Raw genomic sequence first — 20,100 nt, forward strand, 5'->3', positions numbered from 1 at the left:
AAGTCCTGCACCTGGGGAGGAAAGATCCCATGCACCAGTATACACTGGTGACAGACCAGCTGAGAAGCAGCTCTGCACAGAAGACCTTTTGTCCTTTGAACATGAGCCAACAGCATCCTGGGCTGGTTTAGGAAAAAGATTGCTAGCAGGTCAAGTGTGGTGATCCCTCCTCTCTATTCAGGACTTGAGAGCACACCTGGAGTACAGTGTCCAGGTCTGGGCTTCCCAGTACAAGAGAGATACAGAGCTACTTGAGCGAGTCCAGTGAGGGGCTATGAAGATGATTAAGGGGCTGAAGTACCTTTCATATGAGGAAAGGCTGGAAGAGCTGAGGCTGTGTAGTCTGGAGAAGACTCTTAAAAATGTGTGCAATACCTGAGGTGGGGAAATGTAGAAAAGAGAGACAGACTCTTCTCCATAATGCCCGCTGACAGGTCAGGAGGCAACAGGCACAAATTGAAACACATGAAATTCCATTTGAACACAAGACACTTTTTTACCATGAGTGTAATCAAACACTAGAACAGGTTGCCCAAAGAGTTTGTGGAGTCTCCATCCCTAGAGATATTCGAAACCCAACTGGATACAGTCCTGGGCAGCCTGGTGTAGCTGACCCTGCTTGGATAGGGGGGTTGGACTAAATGATTCCAAGAGGTCCTTTTCAACCTCATGACTTTGTGATTCTGTAACACTGTCTTTATACATATTATAGGTGGAAACCTGCTACAAGAATATTAACTGATGATAGTAGAAAGAGTACATCCTTGATTTTTTGGGGAAACACTCCATTATAATGTTCCAGTGACAGCAGTTTCAGATCCCTGTTATTTAATACTAAACAATTGGTGGATTCAGATGTAACTTAAAACAGTGAGAACCAGTTGTGAAAATGCTATAACAAGGCAAACAGTCCATATGTATGAATTACTAGTATTACCACGTTTTGATTCACGCTGGATATTGTGAAGATTATGTTATTATGACTTTGCAGAAGGACCATATACCTGTAATTTAGGATACTAAATCCTGTATCCTGTTTGGATACAGGATGGAAAGACAAGATCATATTACAAGAAAACAGAAAGAGGAATGTAATGGACTATAATGGACAGATATGTCTTGACTGATGATGTATGATAGATAATAATTGTGTGCATGATAAGGGGGGAGCTGTGAAGTGAAAGATGAAGAGTAATGTTATGTAAGAATATTTTTTCCGAAGGTGTACATCTGAATCTCTCAAAGAAGAAAAATGGGAGTTCTGTTGTATAACATGAAAAATGTTGAACTAGAGAAAATTGCAAAGTTATGTCTTGCATCCAAAGGGGTGTTGCTTTTAGAACTCATGAAAGTGAGTATATATAATGTCCATAATATGGGACAGGAGCTTAAAAAATATCTGTACAGCTGACTGGTGCTGAACTCCTTTCCTGAGGGAATGGCTAACCTACTCATGGGTACAGAGCTTGAGGCTTGGAGACCATTTCAGCCAAAGTATTGTCACACCCTGGAACAGAAATGAGCTACTTACCTGAATATCCTGTGTGGGGATCTCCATCATGATTAGTACAAATGGAACATTGCCAGGCTTAGGGAGATGGCTGAAAAAGAATTTTAAAAAATGGACCTTATATTTGATTTTTTTCAGGCAAATGGGAATCTACATATCTCTATAGAAAAGCTCTTCTACTGTGTAGGCTAAACCACTATGCTAAGTTGAATCTCTCCATTTAAAAGTACAGAGAAGTCTGGTTTGTCTGCCTTTTACTATTTTTTCTCCTAGCTGACATCTAGGCAAGGAAGCACAAGTATGTAAAAGTAGAAAAACAAAATTGAAGATTACTATTTGCAAACGATTGTTACAAGGCAAAGCTGTACTAACAGCTTTATCAATTAGATGGGGTTTATTCCCAGAAGCCCTGTGTATGCTGGCTTCTTTCCAAACATTGAAGAAAGATTGTGCCCGAGTAGCAGATCTCAGCAATCTAAAGTCATGTTGACAACTAATGCTTGAGGCAAATAACAATATGAAACTTACTCAAAGAATATTAAATGATAAAAACATCAGATAAATATTTGACTTTATACATACAAACATATATTCTAGAAGTTGTTTTCTTATAAATTGCTTGTTCTGTTCTATTTTGTTTTGCATAGATTTTTGGCTATTTCATAGGAGAAGGTGGTGCCATGTCTTCCCAGCTGAAAGAAGAAAACATGGTTTTCCTTGTATCTGAAAAACAGCAGATTAGTCATGCAGGTGACTTCATCTTGTATCCAAAACTAATTATTTTTTAATGCCACGTGTTGCACAGTTTATTGAAAGTACAGTAATAAGATCTTATGTCTGTCTTTGCTTATTATTCATGCTTCTTCTTATTATGTGTTCCAGAATGTTTTTTTACTAAACTCATTGTCTCAACACTCCACTGCTGCCTTGCCCAGTTCTATGTTTTCCTAAATTATTTTGAAATTATGAATTTGCCTGACTCAGACTATTTATTTATGCAGTTATTCTTTGCCTTTCATTTTTTTTCAATATGTAGAAAGAACTAGCACATCCATAATGCATTAATGCTATTTAAAAATGAAACATGATTATTTAAATCAAGTATAGGATAATCTATGATACAATGCATTACTGCTTTGGGGTTGGTACCAATATGCATTTCAGGAAGAGAAAGTGTTCTAGATATTATGATTCTATTTGTTTAGATTTTCTGTGTCTGTAAGATGAAGAGTAATATTTTGTCATTGACAGTTGTCAAGAGACAAGATGTGATTAAGTGTATAGCAAAGGTGCCCCATCTGGATTTCATAGTAACATCTTCTGAGAAAGGAGTGCTAACTATTTTTAACAACCAGGTAATTCTGACTCAAACAAACTTTTTTATCATTCCATTAGGCGTTATATATGGGAACTGAGTGAACTGTGATCTAGCATGCAAACTTGCCCATAAAAAAAAGCTAGATATCTTTTTTTATTAAAGTTCAGATTTTCTTTATTTTTTAAGCACAGTAGGAAATATGCATTGTTATTTTCAATTATAACCTACTGAATAGTCCAAAGAAGTTGCTAGAAAGTAGAAATGGCTAATAAAAGGCATTCTTAACAGAAGTTAGTTTAATAGAAAATAATCTGCATTTCTTTTTAGAAAAAGTTTCCCTTAATACAAAATATGTTATTGGAATTAAGTTTTGCATATACAGTGGAAACCAAGGAATTAACTATTTCTGCAGCTGCTGAGAGTATCTAGAATGGACAGAAACATTTATCAGTTGTTTGCAACAGAGAGTTATTCAATACAGCAACATCTAGAAGCTTGGAAGTTTTGGATTTTCTGACAGTCTGCATGACACTGCTTCACAGTTACACCTCTCATCAGCAAACTGTAAGGAGATCTGTACCATTTTAAGTAGAAGTTCAGGCTGAAGATGCTATTAAAGTAGAATTGGTAAATAAGTCTCCCAGATAGTATTACTATCTAGAGGTATTCACTTCTAGATACTATGGGGTACATTGCACATCTATGCTCATTGGCACTTCACATTTGTACAATTTTAATGCAACCAGTTTATTAAAAATTGTTTCAGACAATGCAGTAAAGCTTTAAAGCAGCACTAATTGTTTCTAGGGGTTTCAGCTAACCAGTGCATAATGCTTATCACAGGAGTGTGTAAAGCGAGAAAGGACTCCTGTGGATGATTAAACAACAAAGTAATACTCCAATTTTGGTAAATACTGAAATAATTTATTTGAAAGCCTAGTCCTCTGTCCTCCGGAGCATTATCCCTCTTATGTACCTACGAAAAACAATTTCACAAAGTATAATGTTAAAAATAGCTCTCTTCCCCACCCCCCACCTCCCCATGCTGTTTTCAAGTTGAATTGCTGCTTCCTCATAGACTCAACTGATGTCACTCTGACATCAGTGACTGCAGTGTAAATGATTTTACACACAGCTGCTTAATGCAGTGAATTAGAGACCTCAAATCCCACTTACAAAACTATCTTCTGAAAATGACTAAGGCATTATGAGAGCAGTCCTTTACTCATGGTATGATCTCTGATCTCAGTTGATCTGAGCAAACGACTTTTGACTTCATTAGACTTGCTCTGACACATCGTGATGCAAGCAAGAGAAAATTCTAGTTCTTTAGCATTATAGTCATTTGAGTCCTGTTGCTAGACTATGACTTCACATCACAAAGGCAAATACAGAGTTTGCACTTTTTGCATCATTCTTCTTCTCTTAAAGACTAAGGATTTCAAAAGACCTGGCCTTAAAATCTCAGCTAGTGAGTCGTTTCGTCTACTTTGGCTTTGCAGCATATTGGTAAGGGAATATGGAAATTCTTGCCCTGAAGATGCTGATTGGTGGGATTTGTCCTCTGGATGGAGGGGCCAAATATGAGTTCATGAGCAATGCATTGACAAATAGACAGAGAGGTTTATTTTTGTATAATTGTTGCATTTTTAAAGTACAGATTATTAAACGTATGGTGTTCTTGGATGCACATAAATCCCACAGAAGTCGGTGTGTTCCATGTACATGAATGAATAATATTTGGTGTGATATAATTAATGAATCTAATATAATACAGACTTTAACTGCACAACTTCTGGGGCAGTTGACTAATAAGAAACATACATGTGAAGGAAGAGACAGGACCACATTCTGTTCATTCACCCTGGTGTAAATTGATGCCCAGTACAACCAAGCTTTCCACAAGATTAGGCTAGTATTATTCTCTTTGCTCTTTGGAAAGCAAATATAACTTGACAATTTCCTTAATGGTTGTGTTATATCCTTGGAGTCAGTTGACAATCTAGACAAGTAGCTTTTATTTGATACTGAATAGAAACTGAGAATAGTTAAAAGCTTTTAAAAGACTCTAATTTACAAATAAGAATAGGAACAATAAAGAGCTTTCAAACTGTCTCACTGCTTGTCAATTTATTAAACGTCAGTTAAATCAGAATTAATCAGACTTTTTATCAGCGAATAATTAGTGTCAGTAATGACATTAGTGTCAGATGGCATTAAGAATGCTTAATTTAGGCTGTATATATCAGGATAGGTTTCAAGATCATATCCTATTTCACCAGTGACAGGCTTCCATCATCCACTACATATATTGCTAGTGATTCTAATTATTGTCTAAAAGAGGACTTCGAGACTTTTGTTAACCCTGGTTAACAAAAAGAAAGATAAGAAATCCCAAGTTCTATTACATATCTGCAGCTATCAGAAATTGAAGTGAAGGCAAAGAAATAGTAATTTGTTGACCAGCAGGTTCTCTATTTGAGGGCTAAGCATTGCTTTCTGCAACAAATATGGGCCTAATATCCTTCAACACCTGTACGCAGCTCTGCGTTATCAGCCATTTCCTGCTTACTCTAGAGCATGAGACACTTAAGCTTCTCAGGCTCTCCAGCATGGATGCTGCCTTCATCAATGCAGAAGACCTGTAGGAGTAGGTAGCCTTAAGGAATATTCTCTGTGCATGCTCTAGTTAATGTTACTGTAGATAAAGCCAAATCTGATATGACTACATGGATATTAAACTCTTGATTAACAATAATTTTAAACTCTGTTCAAAGTCTGTCCATGATGACACTGAGCATCACAGTTCTATGGGAAGAAAGGCTTTGATTCTAGCTTCTGGGTTTATGAAATATGGAATTGCTGGGATGGGAATGAGGCACCACTGATTAATTACTGATGATGAGCAGGGGCAAAACGGGGTGAAAAAACATCTGTGGGTGATTCAGAAGGGAAAAAGTTGAAATTGCTTTTGAAAATTTAACACTAGTTTAGTGAAAGGACAAAGAAGGTGACCCTGTCTCTACTGGATGATAGCACCAGGCATGCCTACCACCATGTGATTTTATACACTTCAGGTTTTGAGGCACATGCTATGCTGTCCACCGGGGTTAACTTTGCTGAAAGATACTGTACCAATATGGGTATTCCTATTTTCGGCCTAACATGCCATCTCTACCTGGTATTTTACTGGCACTAATTAACATGTCATCTGGGCCAGCATTAGCTTGGGTATCTGTATGCCACATCCTACCTCTTGATGAAGAGCTTGAAGATGTTCTTCTAGGTTGAAGATGTTCTAGCTGTGAAGGACCATTAGAAGCACAATTCCATCAGAAGAACAGCTGATCTGTACTCTACTGTAAAAAATGGGTATTTTTTTTACTTATTTTGCTCACTCCAAAATCTCAGTTTAAAAAAAGCAAACCAACAAACAAACCATGAAACAACTGTGAGAGAAAGAGAGGGTTTAAGTTCCTTACTATATATAGGGGAACAGAAAATAGGTAGGTTAGAGATCTTTCTCAGATCTCAACTGTGAACTCTCTGTTGGCTATCGTTGTTCTGCCCATGATACAGGAGAGCTGACTGTGTTCAGACTTTTAATTTAATTGCTAACTTGTTGTTGTGACAACATATTTTTGTTTTTTTCAGATGAGAGTTCTGGCAACCACTGTTGTTGAAGTAAGTTCATTTTCCTCATTCTGTTATATCATTTGAATTAAAAATCAGCAGGTACTAAAGGGAAATAATTAGAAACTGAGCATTATTCTAATGCTACTTCCAACCTTGAGACTTCTGCATAATTTGGCATAGGGTGCCATAGGTCAAACAGATTCAATTTATTCCTTTCAATTATAGAAATTCGGTTATGGATCACTTGATTTCTTTCCTCTGATAGACAGAAACCTTAGGTAAATGTTGCTTTTTCTACCAAATTATTCTTTCCCCATAACCTTTACAGAATTTTTTCTCCTAAGATCAAACACTTCAATTGTCACTGTAAAATTTAAATTAGAAAAATTATAAGTTCGCTAGTGAAAAACAGTTCTACATCTTGCCAGTTGGATTGATTTGCTACACAGTATATACTTTAAAAGCTCATTTTTACCCTGGGAGTATCACTGCAGATTCTATGTAATGAACTTTCTTCAGATGGCCTGCGACAAGAGAACTGTCATCAGTCTTAACAAAGTGACATGACCCTTTGCTCTAAAAGTCCATGTAGGTATCTTGTGCCAGGTGGGCAGTGCATTTTGTTGATTATCTCTCACATACTGTGGATGTTCCAAAATGCAATATAAATACTCCAGAACACAGACTGTACCACTCCAACTCAGAAAACAGCTCTTGGCCTGGATTGCATTTAATTTGTTGCAAGGACTAATCGAGCCTGTAGAATCAATCAGAGAAGTAAACTGTGAGAAACATTCTTGGGATGTATAACTTACGGAAACTTTGACTAGAAGCAACTTAGAGCTTCTCCTACAGCTGTGTTACAGGATTGAATTTTAGTAGTTTGTACCTGCTTTGATGGTAGGAACAACTTCCCCAATCCAAATATGTAAAGGGACACCAAGTGGAAGAAGCTGGAGCATCAGCCTGATGCTGCAGTGGGCAGTATGTGGCGGCAGGGTCCTCTTTCTCTCTGAGCTCTAAGCCCTAATCTTAGCATGATTCCTCAGTGGATGTGGAGGTCTTTTTGCTGTGGCAGTACGACAATGCTTGGCAGCCATGGCAAAATTAGGCACCGTTGAAGGACACAACTGCCATAAAAAATGTGAAAGGAGCATATGTTTAACATAAAGGTATCTCTCAGTATTACAGTGTAATATCATAATTGTTAGGATTGTGATTCCAAACAGATACAATACCAAAACTTGCAGGTTTAGTATGCACAAATAACACTGTTTAGTATCAGTGAGCACCCACTTCTCTTCAGCTCTGCAACAGATCTGTGTGGCCTAGATCTTCTGCCCTCTGTTGTCACGTGCCACTCTCCCATCCTTTCCCAGCTGCGATGTTTCCACTTATTTCAGCCTTCCCTAGGAAAAGGAAGAAGTAGGTTAGAAACAGTTTAGATTCCTCCCTCTTGGGATGAAGGATCATTGCTGATGAGGATCAGTTGGGATCATTACTGCTGAACATGTCAGTATCTACCACAGGGTGTAAAAGACTTTCAGGGGAAAACCTTTGTCTTCCCAGGGACACTGGGGAGCTGACGGTTCATGAAAAGAAAAGAGAAACCCATGTGTACAACCATATGAAATACTTCTGGCTCTGTGTCTGAAAGATTTAATGGTATTTGGTCATGTCATGTTACTTTGGGTTTGTTGTTATATTCACCTTTTTTTGGTATCAGAATTGTGAAATTTTCAGGTTTTTCTGCTGCCTGCTGTGCCTTGTCTTAGGGAATATGCAGTTCTATTTAACATTCTTATTTAAGTGTTTCCACTGAACAACCCCATCCTTAGCGCATTTACTTTCTTCTTATCCTTTTTCTAACTCCTGCACTGAAAATAGAATTAAAACAGCTATTACTGGACTTGAAGTTGAACTTTTTGATGGTTGTTAAAAGGTTTTAAAGTTTGCAGAACATAATATTTTAACCTATTTTGTTCTTAAAATGGAAATTCTTTATCCCTATCCCAAATCACAATGAAATAAAATTCTGGATTGTTTTGAGAGAATAAATTCCACTTTCCAGGCAGTTGAAATGTATGACTCTATTAAAATTATTAACTTTGGGATACTTTAAGAGATATATGTCTAGAATTGGGTTGGGGGTTTTTATTTTAAAGAATGCTTGCTAAAACTGAAGCTTTGGATTTTAATAGCTTTTATCTAAACATGTATTAAGGATCAAAGGCCAATATGTTATGTGAGTGTAAATCATCGTCCACCATTTACTAATTAAAGATGTGGTGAGCTATACTAGCTGAAGACCTCAGCAACAAATTGTTATAATGTACAACTATGAATAATATCTCATGATTAATTTCTGAGTAGCTAAAAAGTTGCCTTTGCCTTGCAGGGCTTACATTTCTCTTTTTCAGATCTGCAGAAATAGCAGTCCATTCTTTTCTCACTCCAATTATTATGCCATTTTCATCTGTTCTAACATTATCATCAGTCCTAGGACTAGCTAATCAATCAAGCTATATATTTGTAGGCATCGTTGTGCAAATGAAGTAAGGTACTGAATTTAGAGATAAGTCATCAGACTCCAAACATACCATCCATTGACAAACAATGTGTGTAGAGGGTGGCTAACAAATTGCAGAGTAATCCCTAGGTTCCTCTGCCCTCTACCATTCAGTGTTCTCTTTCTTAAGGTGTTTCAGACCAGAGACTTACTCAACTTACTCAACCACAGCAACAGAGGTCTTGGCCCAGAGGATATTAAGCCAGAAACGCTGTGAAACACAGTGGTTCTAGGAATAAAATCCAGCGGATTGGAGCCATCAGAGCTTTCCCAGCATCAGGATGGTATAAACAGAACATGAACTATGAATACAGATCATTCAGGGGATGTTATGGAGAACAGCTCACTTTAAGAAACCCTGATTTCATTTCTTGATGGGATTATGTGACTGAGTGAAAATTGTAGAGGCATAAATAAAATACACGTAAAACTCTGCTTAGTACCATACGACTTTCTGTTTTAAAATATGATCACTGAAAAAAACACTAGAGTGCATGGTAAATGGATTAAGAATTGTAGTGCAGAGTATATGGAATTTATGTGGAGATGGTTTAAAATACATACTTAAATAACTAAAAAGGTTATAAATTTACAGAGAAAATCCTTCTTTAGCTACCCTTTTTATTTTCATCAGGATACTGCTTGGATCACTGGATGTGATTTCTTACCTCAGCTGAAATGTGTCGTGGCTGTAACTGAAAGGACAGTCATCGTCTGGGACTATAAATCAAAAGGGAGTCAGGTATTATATTGGATTGGGCAAATGGTAAAGAGGAAGCCTGAAAAAGATTATTCTTTGTTTTCAATATACATTCACATTCCTTTTGTCTAACAGGATGAAGGCATTAATTTTTTTCTTTGTAGGAACTCAGTGAAACAGTGGAATTTATACTAAAGAAGGAATACCCTTTCCACACAATGGGATTATTAAAGTGTCTTAAAAACTTGGAAGAAAGAGGAAAATTTTGTACTAGGTTGCAAACAAACCCCCAAAGAATTTATTTTCTATGTATATCTAATGCATATATGTGCACATGTATACCTAATCTGTGTGCATCTGCATATGTGTATCTCAGAATCTGTTAAGAATCCAGGGACAGGTTTTCCAAGAAATTTAACATAGACTCCTTTGAGGTAACTTCCTTATTTAAAGAAAATATTCCTTCATATCCTGCATTTTGTTCAAGACTTTCCAAGAACAAAAGCATTGTTATGTTGATAGAGTATGTCCAAACTCGTAAAGCTTTCTTGAATGCTTTATTACAAAATACATTTTTTGCAAGGATTTCTGACCCATACCTTAGCTTTTCCTCCTGTTTCTGGAACTTTTCTCAGCAATTCTGAGTTGGCTGAGAAGGTGAGAGGAAGCAAAGTAAATATTTTTTGGATAAAATCAAGTGTTAGGGTTTTTTTGTTCTCAATATTAAATGGCTGCTCCCCAAGCACAGACAGGTTAATGGAAGTCTTACTGTCAATCCAATTGGACTCCTGAGAAGGAAGGCTCAAAAATCTTTTCACCAGTCATTATTCTTGAGGTTTCCTCCAGTGAGAGGAAACTCATTACATCAGTGAGAGCTGAAAATATCCTGTGGCTGAATAGGAGCAGTTCTTTCTCGAGACCACAGAAATAATATATAGATAGTTCTATGTCTTTGTTACGTCTCTTTAATGTTCCTGTGCTACATGGACAACATTGAAGCAGTTAATTCCTATGACACGTGAACAGTTGCCAATTTAGGTTGGCAAGGATGCTTTAATCAAATAACAGATGGAGTCAGGCCGTAGAACCAATAAACAGTATAATGCAGATGACCCAAAATCCCATTCCCAGGCCTTCCAGTCTAGCAAAATACCACAGTAGCTTGCAGCTGCATTCATTCCCACCATCTCAATTCCTGAAAATTCAAACACCTGCCCATCTAAGTACACTCAGTACTCCCAGGCTGTATTAATAATTAGGACTCTGATATAATTTCTCTCTGTGTGTTACTGCTGCATTTTGTGGTTTGAATAATTCTTTAATTTAGCTATTCCCCGTTTTCTTCTAGACAGCATCTTATTTTTGAACAGGAAACCATATATAGTCTTAGTAAATATACCATCCCACTTAGCATGGTGGGATTCTCCCTAAAATTTGTAATAAATATTTCCTCACTGAAATGGAAAAGGCTACCTATGAAATAAAGCCCCAATTAAATCCTTAAAGTTTGCATTTAACTTCACTTGGTAATCATCTTCCATGAGTTTCTACTACCAGGAAACAGCTATCAAAGGGGAGGCTTGAAAAAACAAAGGCAAGAATTGAATGCTGATGTACGTAGATACGTGTGATACGTTCAGTCAACTTAAGGGCTCTGCGCAATATCTAATAAACTATCATCTACCATATTTCACAGAATAATTGCTTTATCATCAAACCAATGGAAAATGGTCTGCTCTGTGTTTGCACGGTGACTATGCCAGATCACCTGGCTAAGGATAATATCCTAATGGGAGATGATAAGGGTTATGTTCACCTACTTACTGTGACGAGTGATCACTTTGGATTGAAACAATGTAAAGGCAAAAAAGACTCACAACTTCAGGTCTTGGACTCCAAAACTTTCACCGTGTAAGTTGCTTATATTATCAGTCTGGCAATTATTTTTTTTTAATTTGGGTTTTCTCTGGCCTAAATGGAGGATTAGCTTTTGTGTATAAATTAACCCCACCTAACAAAGAAAATAGTTTTTCAAACTGCAGTAAGTATGATTTGCTTGTTGTTGTGTGAAGGAAATGCCATCATTTTCAGTAGGAGATCTTACAGGAGATCTTAAAACAGAGAACCTGGAGAGTAAAATTCCAGGGAAAAATTCACCATTGCTGTTATCCAGTTTGACATAGGCACAGCTTTATTGTGCCCAATGAGATGGAAGCATAATTGCTACGCAGAAGTGCATGATTTGACTCTAATTTTAGCTCTGCTTGCTTTTGAGCTGGAAGAGTGGTTCTGTGTCTGGCCTGGATATTTAAATGTTAGCATTGGTTGCGTATAATCTCACTGACAAAATCTCTGTCCACCCACAGGCATATTATAGTAGATGCTAGTATATCCTAATATCTCAATTTCTATCCCTAGTGTTAAACGCAAGCTACATGATGACTGGACTGTAAAAGTTAAGTATATTTCTGACCTAAATTGTTTTGGATCCTGCTCCTCAGACAGCATTCATTCATTTGTTTTGGATGACATAAAGCGACTAGGGGACAACTTGTAAGTATATGACATCTTCTGAAATAATAGACCTTTTGCTTTATAACCCTGCATGAGATCAGTGCCTTGCAAGATGCCATCCTGTTGTACTGAAGCTCTTTTCTAGAAAAGCATTGTTAACGCAAACAAAAATACAACTACTTAAATATTTGAACATTTTTGTTTGTTAGCTTTTGATGTTGGAGGGGACTGTCCGTATATGGTCATTACTCACAACCCTTAAATATAAGTTATGTTGGCAGTGTTGTCTGCTCCAACTTCTCAGCAGGCAGATTTTACAAATCAGTTAGAAAATTGATTGCTTTGTTACATGTATACCATGTATCCGTTCATTTAAAATTTATAACCACACATAATTATATTCACCTATGTTTCATTTATAGTTTCAACTTCATAAGTTTCAGTTACACAAGCTTAAACCAAGGAAGTGATTTATTTTGAGGGCTGCGAAATGAATTTTGTATGCAGCAGGGAAGAGGTTGTGGCCTCCTTATTTGTGCCATATCCTTATTCATGTGGCCCATCAGTGCTATGGCTGATTCCAAGACTTGCTAGTCTGTGATTTTAGAAGAGTTTATAGCCCAATTAAAAAATAAATAATACAAACACAATTTGATGTAAAAAGGAACTATAACTAACATATAGATAGAAATTCTTATTCAAATATCTCAAAGCATTGTAAACATTAGCTCAGATTCACAACTCCTTTGTGAGGTACATCCAGAGATTAATAGATTTTTAAGGCTAGTAGCAGCAATTATGATAATCTGTTTAATCTGTTGTATAACATAGACCATAAATATTCATGTAGTAGTTCTTGCATCAATCCAATAACTTTAGGTTTTACAAGTACTGCATGTCTATTGTGGATAGGGAGAGTGAAACATGAAATAATTATAGCTTTTCCAAGGTCACATACTGTGTCAGGAGAAAAGCTGAGAAATCCTGTTTGATTTTGTTGCGTGTTTTAGAAAAATGGAATTAATTTGAGGAGAACGAAAGCTAAGACTGCAGAGCCAAAAGTATAGTCAAAAGAGTATATGCTACCACCACACACTATTTGTAATATGGAACATTAACTGCAAATGTCTTAGTAGGTCTTTTTCATTTAACACAGACTATTGCAATAAATAAATTTCTCTAAACAGCTTCATGCAGCAGCTAAATGAAATTATATTTAGACAACTGAAAAATTACACAGCTGTTAAAATAAAATTAATAGCCCTAAAAATAGCTATGGATCAAATCACTTTGAAATGCCTATTCCATAAGTAATTATGGTTGAAATATATGATTTACTGGTGCTAACAAAATAAATTTCCCCAATTAACTTTGCAGCACACAATTGTTATTGTGCTTGAAGAGGGATGCAACGTATCTTGTCTCCTATGTGACTTAAGTTTCTTTGTGGATAATGGCTGATAAGCAGTTACAATCTTGTCTTGTATCTAAAAAAGGGAGGTGTGAATAGGATCACAGGGTGCTTCAGCTGCAAGGCCATGACTTGGGCAGGACTTCACACTGCTGGAACCTATTATGCACACTGATGTTAGAGGAGTATCAAGACCATTCATTAAAGAGCCAATAGACAGTTATATAGATGTATTAAATTTAAGAAATAAATGAAAAAGATGAGAAATCCTGAGTAAATATGCCAATCACGCATTTAAATCAATTCCTTGCTATTTTACAACCTCAAGAGAATTAAGACTCCCCTGGTAGAGGTGTGGAAAGAAAGCTTTCCTTCCGCTAAGTAACAGGGAGTGAACAGCCTTTTATTTACACTTGCCTAAAAAGAACAAGCTCTTTCATTAATCCTCAAAGTTTCCAGAGTCTTTTATCAAATTTCCTGTCAACCGCAGTTACGGTTTTCAATATCCGTGGTTACTCTATAGCCCAGAATAAGTGAACTACCTACTTGTCTAGATTTCAAAGACAAAAAAAAAAATTAAATGTGTACTCATTTAATTCTGTATAACTCAATTACACTGATAGTCATTGTTTCCTGGGAGAGACAGCTGTTAGCCATGCTATTGCTGAATCCAAAAATCAAGATAATATTCACTCATTGGTAGCAATGTATGAAACATGAAGAGACAAGCAGAAGTTGCCCAAAGGATGGGTTTAGAAGGGACACTGAGTCAGTCTCAGTCTGTGTTTGCTTTTTGAGTTCCTTTGCTTTTGCAGTAAGCACAACAGAATAATTCAGTTGAGTTTCAGAAACTTGCAGTCTCTTCATGTTATTATACAGCACAAAATAGATAAAATACAGACTATGCATTATACAATACAATATACATAAGCAATATACATAAGCAGCAGGAAAGTAACTGCACTCACTTTATGCAAAATACAGGCCACAATAGACCTCCTTGTCTGGAACAGGCAAAGGCAGGTGGCTGAGGGACTTGGGTCTCTTTAGTCTAGAGAAAAGAGGATTGAGGGGGGATCTTATCAATGCTTATAAATACTTAAAGGGAGGGTGCCAGGGGGATGGCACAGTCTTTTTTCAGTGGTGCCCAGTGATAGGACAAGAGGCAACGGGCACAAACTTGAGCACAGGAAGTTCCATCTAAACATGAGGAGGAATTTCTTTACTTTGAGGGTAGTGGAGCACTGGCACAGGCTGCCCAGAGAGGTGGTGGAGTCTCCCACTCTGGAGACATTCAAAACCCGCCTGGACGCCGTCCTGTGCAACCTGTTGTAGGTGACCCTGCTCAGGCAGGGGGGGTTGGACTAGAGGATCTCCAGAGGTCCCTTCCAACCCTAACTATTCTGTGATTCTGTGATGAACTGCTTTCAGTATGCAGATATGTGTGAAGCCTTACTTTGGCAACAGCTACCATTTTAGGATTCTGATTGGAGTATGACTGATAAAGGATTCAGGCGTTCAAATCAGAGATTTATTACTTTAATGGAAAGTGTACCCTGTTCCCATTTTATTGATGCTAGTATCTAAGTCACTGTTATCAATCAATTTGCTTTTAACAAGAGATTGTATACATTATACAAACAGCTATTCTATATACTACAGAAAAATAAAGTGGAATGACTGTAGACTGTATTTTCTTAATGTTTCTTAGCTGATTAACTTCTTTATTAATTATTACAGACCTGTAAAGGAATTTTCTGTACCTAGAGGGGTCAATGCCTTCACATACTGTGGAAAGGCAAAAGTCATTGTCACTGGAGGTAAGTATAAGGCTTTTTTTCAAAGAGATTGTTCTGTTGTGAATTTTTTTCTGAGTTAAATAAGATCAAATAAAGCTGAGTTAGAATCTGAAGAATTTAAATAATGGCTTCTGTCTTAAATGATAGGAAACAGAGGTCTTGCTTTTAATTGCTGGGAACCTCACTCTGAAAATATATAGATCTTGACAGGAATCAGTCAAGGGTTCAGTCTGAGTTTGATTCAAATATCATGTTATTTATATAATAAACCAGGAGAAACATTATGTTGAACTACTGTAAAGCACCTTTCCAAGTCATGGTGGCAATAGTCGTGGCCAGGTTATACACATTACTCCTTGCAGTATCAGCAGGGATCCCATCCCTTCCTGTTACTCTTTGGCCATCCCTTCTTGTCTTAGGCAATCACATTGGCCCATCTTAATACTTTGCGTTGCTCTTCTCTCTGATCATGTTTCCCCAAAGCTTTACTGTTTATTCTTTTTCCCAAAGCAGACTGCAGAAATACCATGCTTACATCCATTTTGTCCCTGTTATCCAATAATTTTATGAGCCTTTCTATTGTAGTGGTGTCATATTTTGTGCTGCAGAAACGTGTCTGGAGTATGGCAGCAGTCTTGTTTGTATATTCTGTCTGACAGGGTGGTGCCCTGGAGTGACTATGTTGACACTGCCTATCTCCAAGTTTTCAGTACGAGAGTCTTGCTTAAAACTCTGTTAAAAATTGTTTGGAATAATGTACCACATAGCAATTATGTCTATATCTAACAAGAACAAAAAAAATGGCCAAGGCTCTGCTGTCTAGCCTTGTTAATATCCAAGACAGTAAAATAAATTTGGGGAAAAAAAAGAAAGACCTAGTCATGGGAAATAATGCAATTCAAGTTGAATTGTAGCGGTTTATCAAAGGGAAAACTGCAACAGATATCAAAATAAATACCAGACAGTTCTATTGACTTTCTAGACACAAGATTTAAAGAGAAAGTAATAGGGCTGTAGGAAGATTCTTAGTGAAAATTCTGAACTTCAGGCTTGGGGGAGATCTTAGTTACATGGATCACCTTGTCACAAAAAGTAGTCTTGAGAAATTTACTGATGACATAAAGTAGGGAGGCCCTATAAAACCGAATGTGGCTAGTATTTCCTACAGGTAGAACTGGAGGATTTTGCTGTGGTAATAAAAGTAGGCTGAAGCGTCTTCATAGGACAGAAGGTCAATTACGCAGGAACTAATAAAAATTTCTGTTACACACTGAAAATTCTTCTTATAGAAATAGCAGAAGAAGAGAAAAAAATGGGTAAACTTCCTAAGCAACTAAGAATATCTATGGTAGGCCAGACCATTGGTCTGCCTAGCCCAGTATCCCCTAACTGACAGTGACCAGAAATAAACACCCATGGCAGAGTATAGGAATAGGCCAATCATGCAGCAATATTTGCCCTAGGTACCTATGTTAGCTGAAATAACTTTTCTGCAGGTAACAAAGCATTAACTTCTCTGAATTTGACACTAGTAAAACCTCACGTTGTACTGGAATACACTGTATGGTTGATAGGAGCCATGTTTGAGAAAGATTAGTTGAATATGGAAAAAGGGTAGGGGAAACCTATCACATAGAGACTAAAAAGTGTATTTTCTATATCCTAGCAAAATGACAAGTAACAAGGAATACCATTGCTATCTATAAAAATATCAGAAGAACAAATATTAGAGTAAAAATTAGAGCAGTGATGTTCTGAGTCTTCTGAATTGTGGCAGTTGCAGAAAGAAATATCCTCCTCAGTTTAAAACGGAGCTTAAAATTTTTGAAAAGGATAGATTACATATTTGTCTGTGGTGGTTGAAGGCTAGACTTGAAATGTAGAACATCCTATTCCATCTAAACAGCTATCTAATCAGAATATTTTAGAAGAAGATGAACTTTCTCACTACTGCATTTTAATTTGTCTTGACTTTCACCTGACAGAAGTACAGAAAGCAGGGGCAACATGACAAAACTTGAATATTACTGTGTTTAAGGACTCTGTAATGATGATTTCGAAAAAGTGTAAGAATTGTACTTATTTCTAACAGTCTTCCAGTCTGTTCCTGGATCATAACATTTACATACACTTGATTTGGAATCTTGTCTTGCTTGTTCACCCACTGGCCTTCATCTTGATATTAAAAGGCATCATCCTGTCTCTCACCCCCATTCCCAGTGCTTAACCCTGCTGCTTCCATTGAATACAAAAGGAAATTATTCCTGAGATGGATTACTAAGAGTCACAGAAGACAGTGGGAACACATGGCCAAAGAAAACGACAGGGTGGGATCATCTCTTTCAATTTCACTGTGAAGTTTAGATCAGCTACAATGAAGCTGTACCCAGAATTAAGAATAATCCTTCAGCGCTTGAGAGATCTGTCTACTAAAGTCTTCAAAAGTTGAGCTTCAGAGTTCATTATTCTATTAATAAAATACACTGCTCACAATGGCACAGCAGTCAGTCAGACTAAAGCACACTGTATTTGCCTGTGCATCTTAAAAGCCATCCCTCTCTCTTGTCTGGCTGAGAAACGCATGTTGATAATCCAGTTAATGAGAGAATTAAACTGTTTCAAATGAACGTGGGCTAGTCTTGTTCATTAGCAAGCCTGTGATTTTACCCGTAATACATCCTAAAAATCAAAGACCAGAGCAGTTAAATAATTCGGGAATCATAATATACAGATGTCTTGGTGACATGTGCAAACATTTGTAAAAGCTATGTTTATATATCACATTCAGCAAGTAAAAGAAAAAAAATCTAACCTTTGATTGCAGGCTAGCTTCTAAAGTATTCAGCGGGGATAAATCTGCTAACCACTTTACTAAACCCCAATCAAGTGTTATTTAGCCAGGTGTTTATAGCACAAATGGTATGCAAAATATACAACACATTATTATACTGGGAAGTGACTATGAAAAAAGTCACACCTTAACACCCTTACTCTGCCATAATATATTTCTTGTATTTGAATATACTCATGAGTTTGCCAGTACTGTGACACAAGCTAATTTTGTCTTCCAGATATTTGACGTTTATAATAATGAATAAGAAAGATACAAGCAAACCTGGTACAGAGTTCACTTTTCATGCTAAAAGCTAGACTTCTTCAACAAATAAAATTATAAAAGACTGATAGTGTCCTACAATATGGAGCCCACAGTAATTTAGAATAACTTTTCTGTGTAGCATTTTGCATTAATATTATGCCGAATGGTAAAGTGATACGATGTTCCTCTTATTCTGTATCCATTTCAGTTCTACCTATGTCTTAATCATCATCCCAGGGAACAGTTACAGTTAAAATGAAATTATGTATGCATATAAAAGCTGGAGATGATCAGTTTTAAATTATATGATACATCAAATTCTAACCCTATTATTTCTTCAAATCCAGCTATTTTTCTCCTGTGAGCAATAAAGTGCAAGAAAAACTATTAGTGATTTCTAAATCGAGCAGTAGCAGCTTGCTACTTGCTCAGTATCCTTTGTGTATTCCTGGCACAAGCGAAGTAACTGGTACCATCTTATATCTTTCTTTTTTACTGGCACTATACATTAGCATTGACATTTTCAGCAGTTCCCAGGAATCCTAGTTATAGAAATATCCCAGGACTCCACTAATACTAGCCCTCACAAGCATAAGCAGACTCTTTTCTATGATGCAGTATGAATTTAAGAACACATGAAGACAGACAAGACAGCACAAAAAAAGAAAGAGACATGTGTCAATATGATAAACATATGAACTTGTGTTAGTTTACCAGATGTCTAACCACTCTGAAGAGGTTTTGCAATCATTATAACCCAAGATTATCTAAAAGATGAGCTTGAAGGAATGACAAGTTGTTTTAAAGAATAAGGGGTCCTTCTGTGTGCAAGGAGCAGCATAGAAAGAAACCAGGGAGTTATATTTTCCTTTTCCAGTTTATCAGAGAACGCCAAGTTAAGCCTAGCATTTTTTCCATTCAAAAATGCCATTATTCTCAAGGGGGTTTCAACACCACTGAAATGCAGACACCTCAGCTGACTCGTAATACCACACAAATTGCAAAACTGTGTAAGCAAAGGAGACAACTTGACAAAGATCCCATGTTCAAAGAATGTATTGGAATCCATAACATCTAGCTAGAAAAGAGCTGTGGTCATAAAATCTGACTTTTTTTAAAAAAAAAATAAACACATGCTTTCGTAATTATTTATCTTGGAATGGAGAAGACCAAACTGAGCCCATTTTGATTCAAATAATTGATTTCACAGAATCTTAAAAATTTGCTCTCTGATTTTTAGACAGATTATTCATATTCTTCAAGCTTTTCTTGAATGTACTCCGTACCCATGCCTTCTGTATAAGGATTCTGAATCCCGGAGGCATATTTGGAGCACAGAGAGAATAAATGTTCCAGCAAATGTTCCAGTGAAGCAGTGAAGCAACGAATGTTATGGCCAATGTGGCATTAGTCCAGAAAGAGGAGAGAGAACATATCTACTATAACCAAATCCACCATTATCTCAACATCAGTAAAAAGAATAAAACCTAATCCACTATTTCACATAAGAAGCAAACAGCATTTTTATTGTAGGGACAGGTTTTCT

General features: G+C 36.8%; 1 protein-coding gene across 1 annotated transcript in view; it reads left to right on the forward strand.

Annotated features, from left to right (window-relative positions):
* Positions 1 to 20,100, forward strand: part of WDR64 (WD repeat domain 64) — an 89,046-nt gene that overhangs the window by 21,415 nt on the left and 47,531 nt on the right. The window contains 2 exon segments of the mRNA XM_009893656.1: positions 12,152 to 12,286; positions 15,399 to 15,478. Coding sequence (XP_009891958.1) covers positions 12,152 to 12,286; positions 15,399 to 15,478 — 215 coding nt within the window.

Source organism: Charadrius vociferus, unplaced genomic scaffold (genome assembly GCF_000708025.1).
Source record: "Charadrius vociferus isolate BGI_N301 unplaced genomic scaffold, ASM70802v2 scaffold309, whole genome shotgun sequence".
Lineage (NCBI taxonomy): Eukaryota > Metazoa > Chordata > Aves > Charadriiformes > Charadriidae > Charadrius > Charadrius vociferus.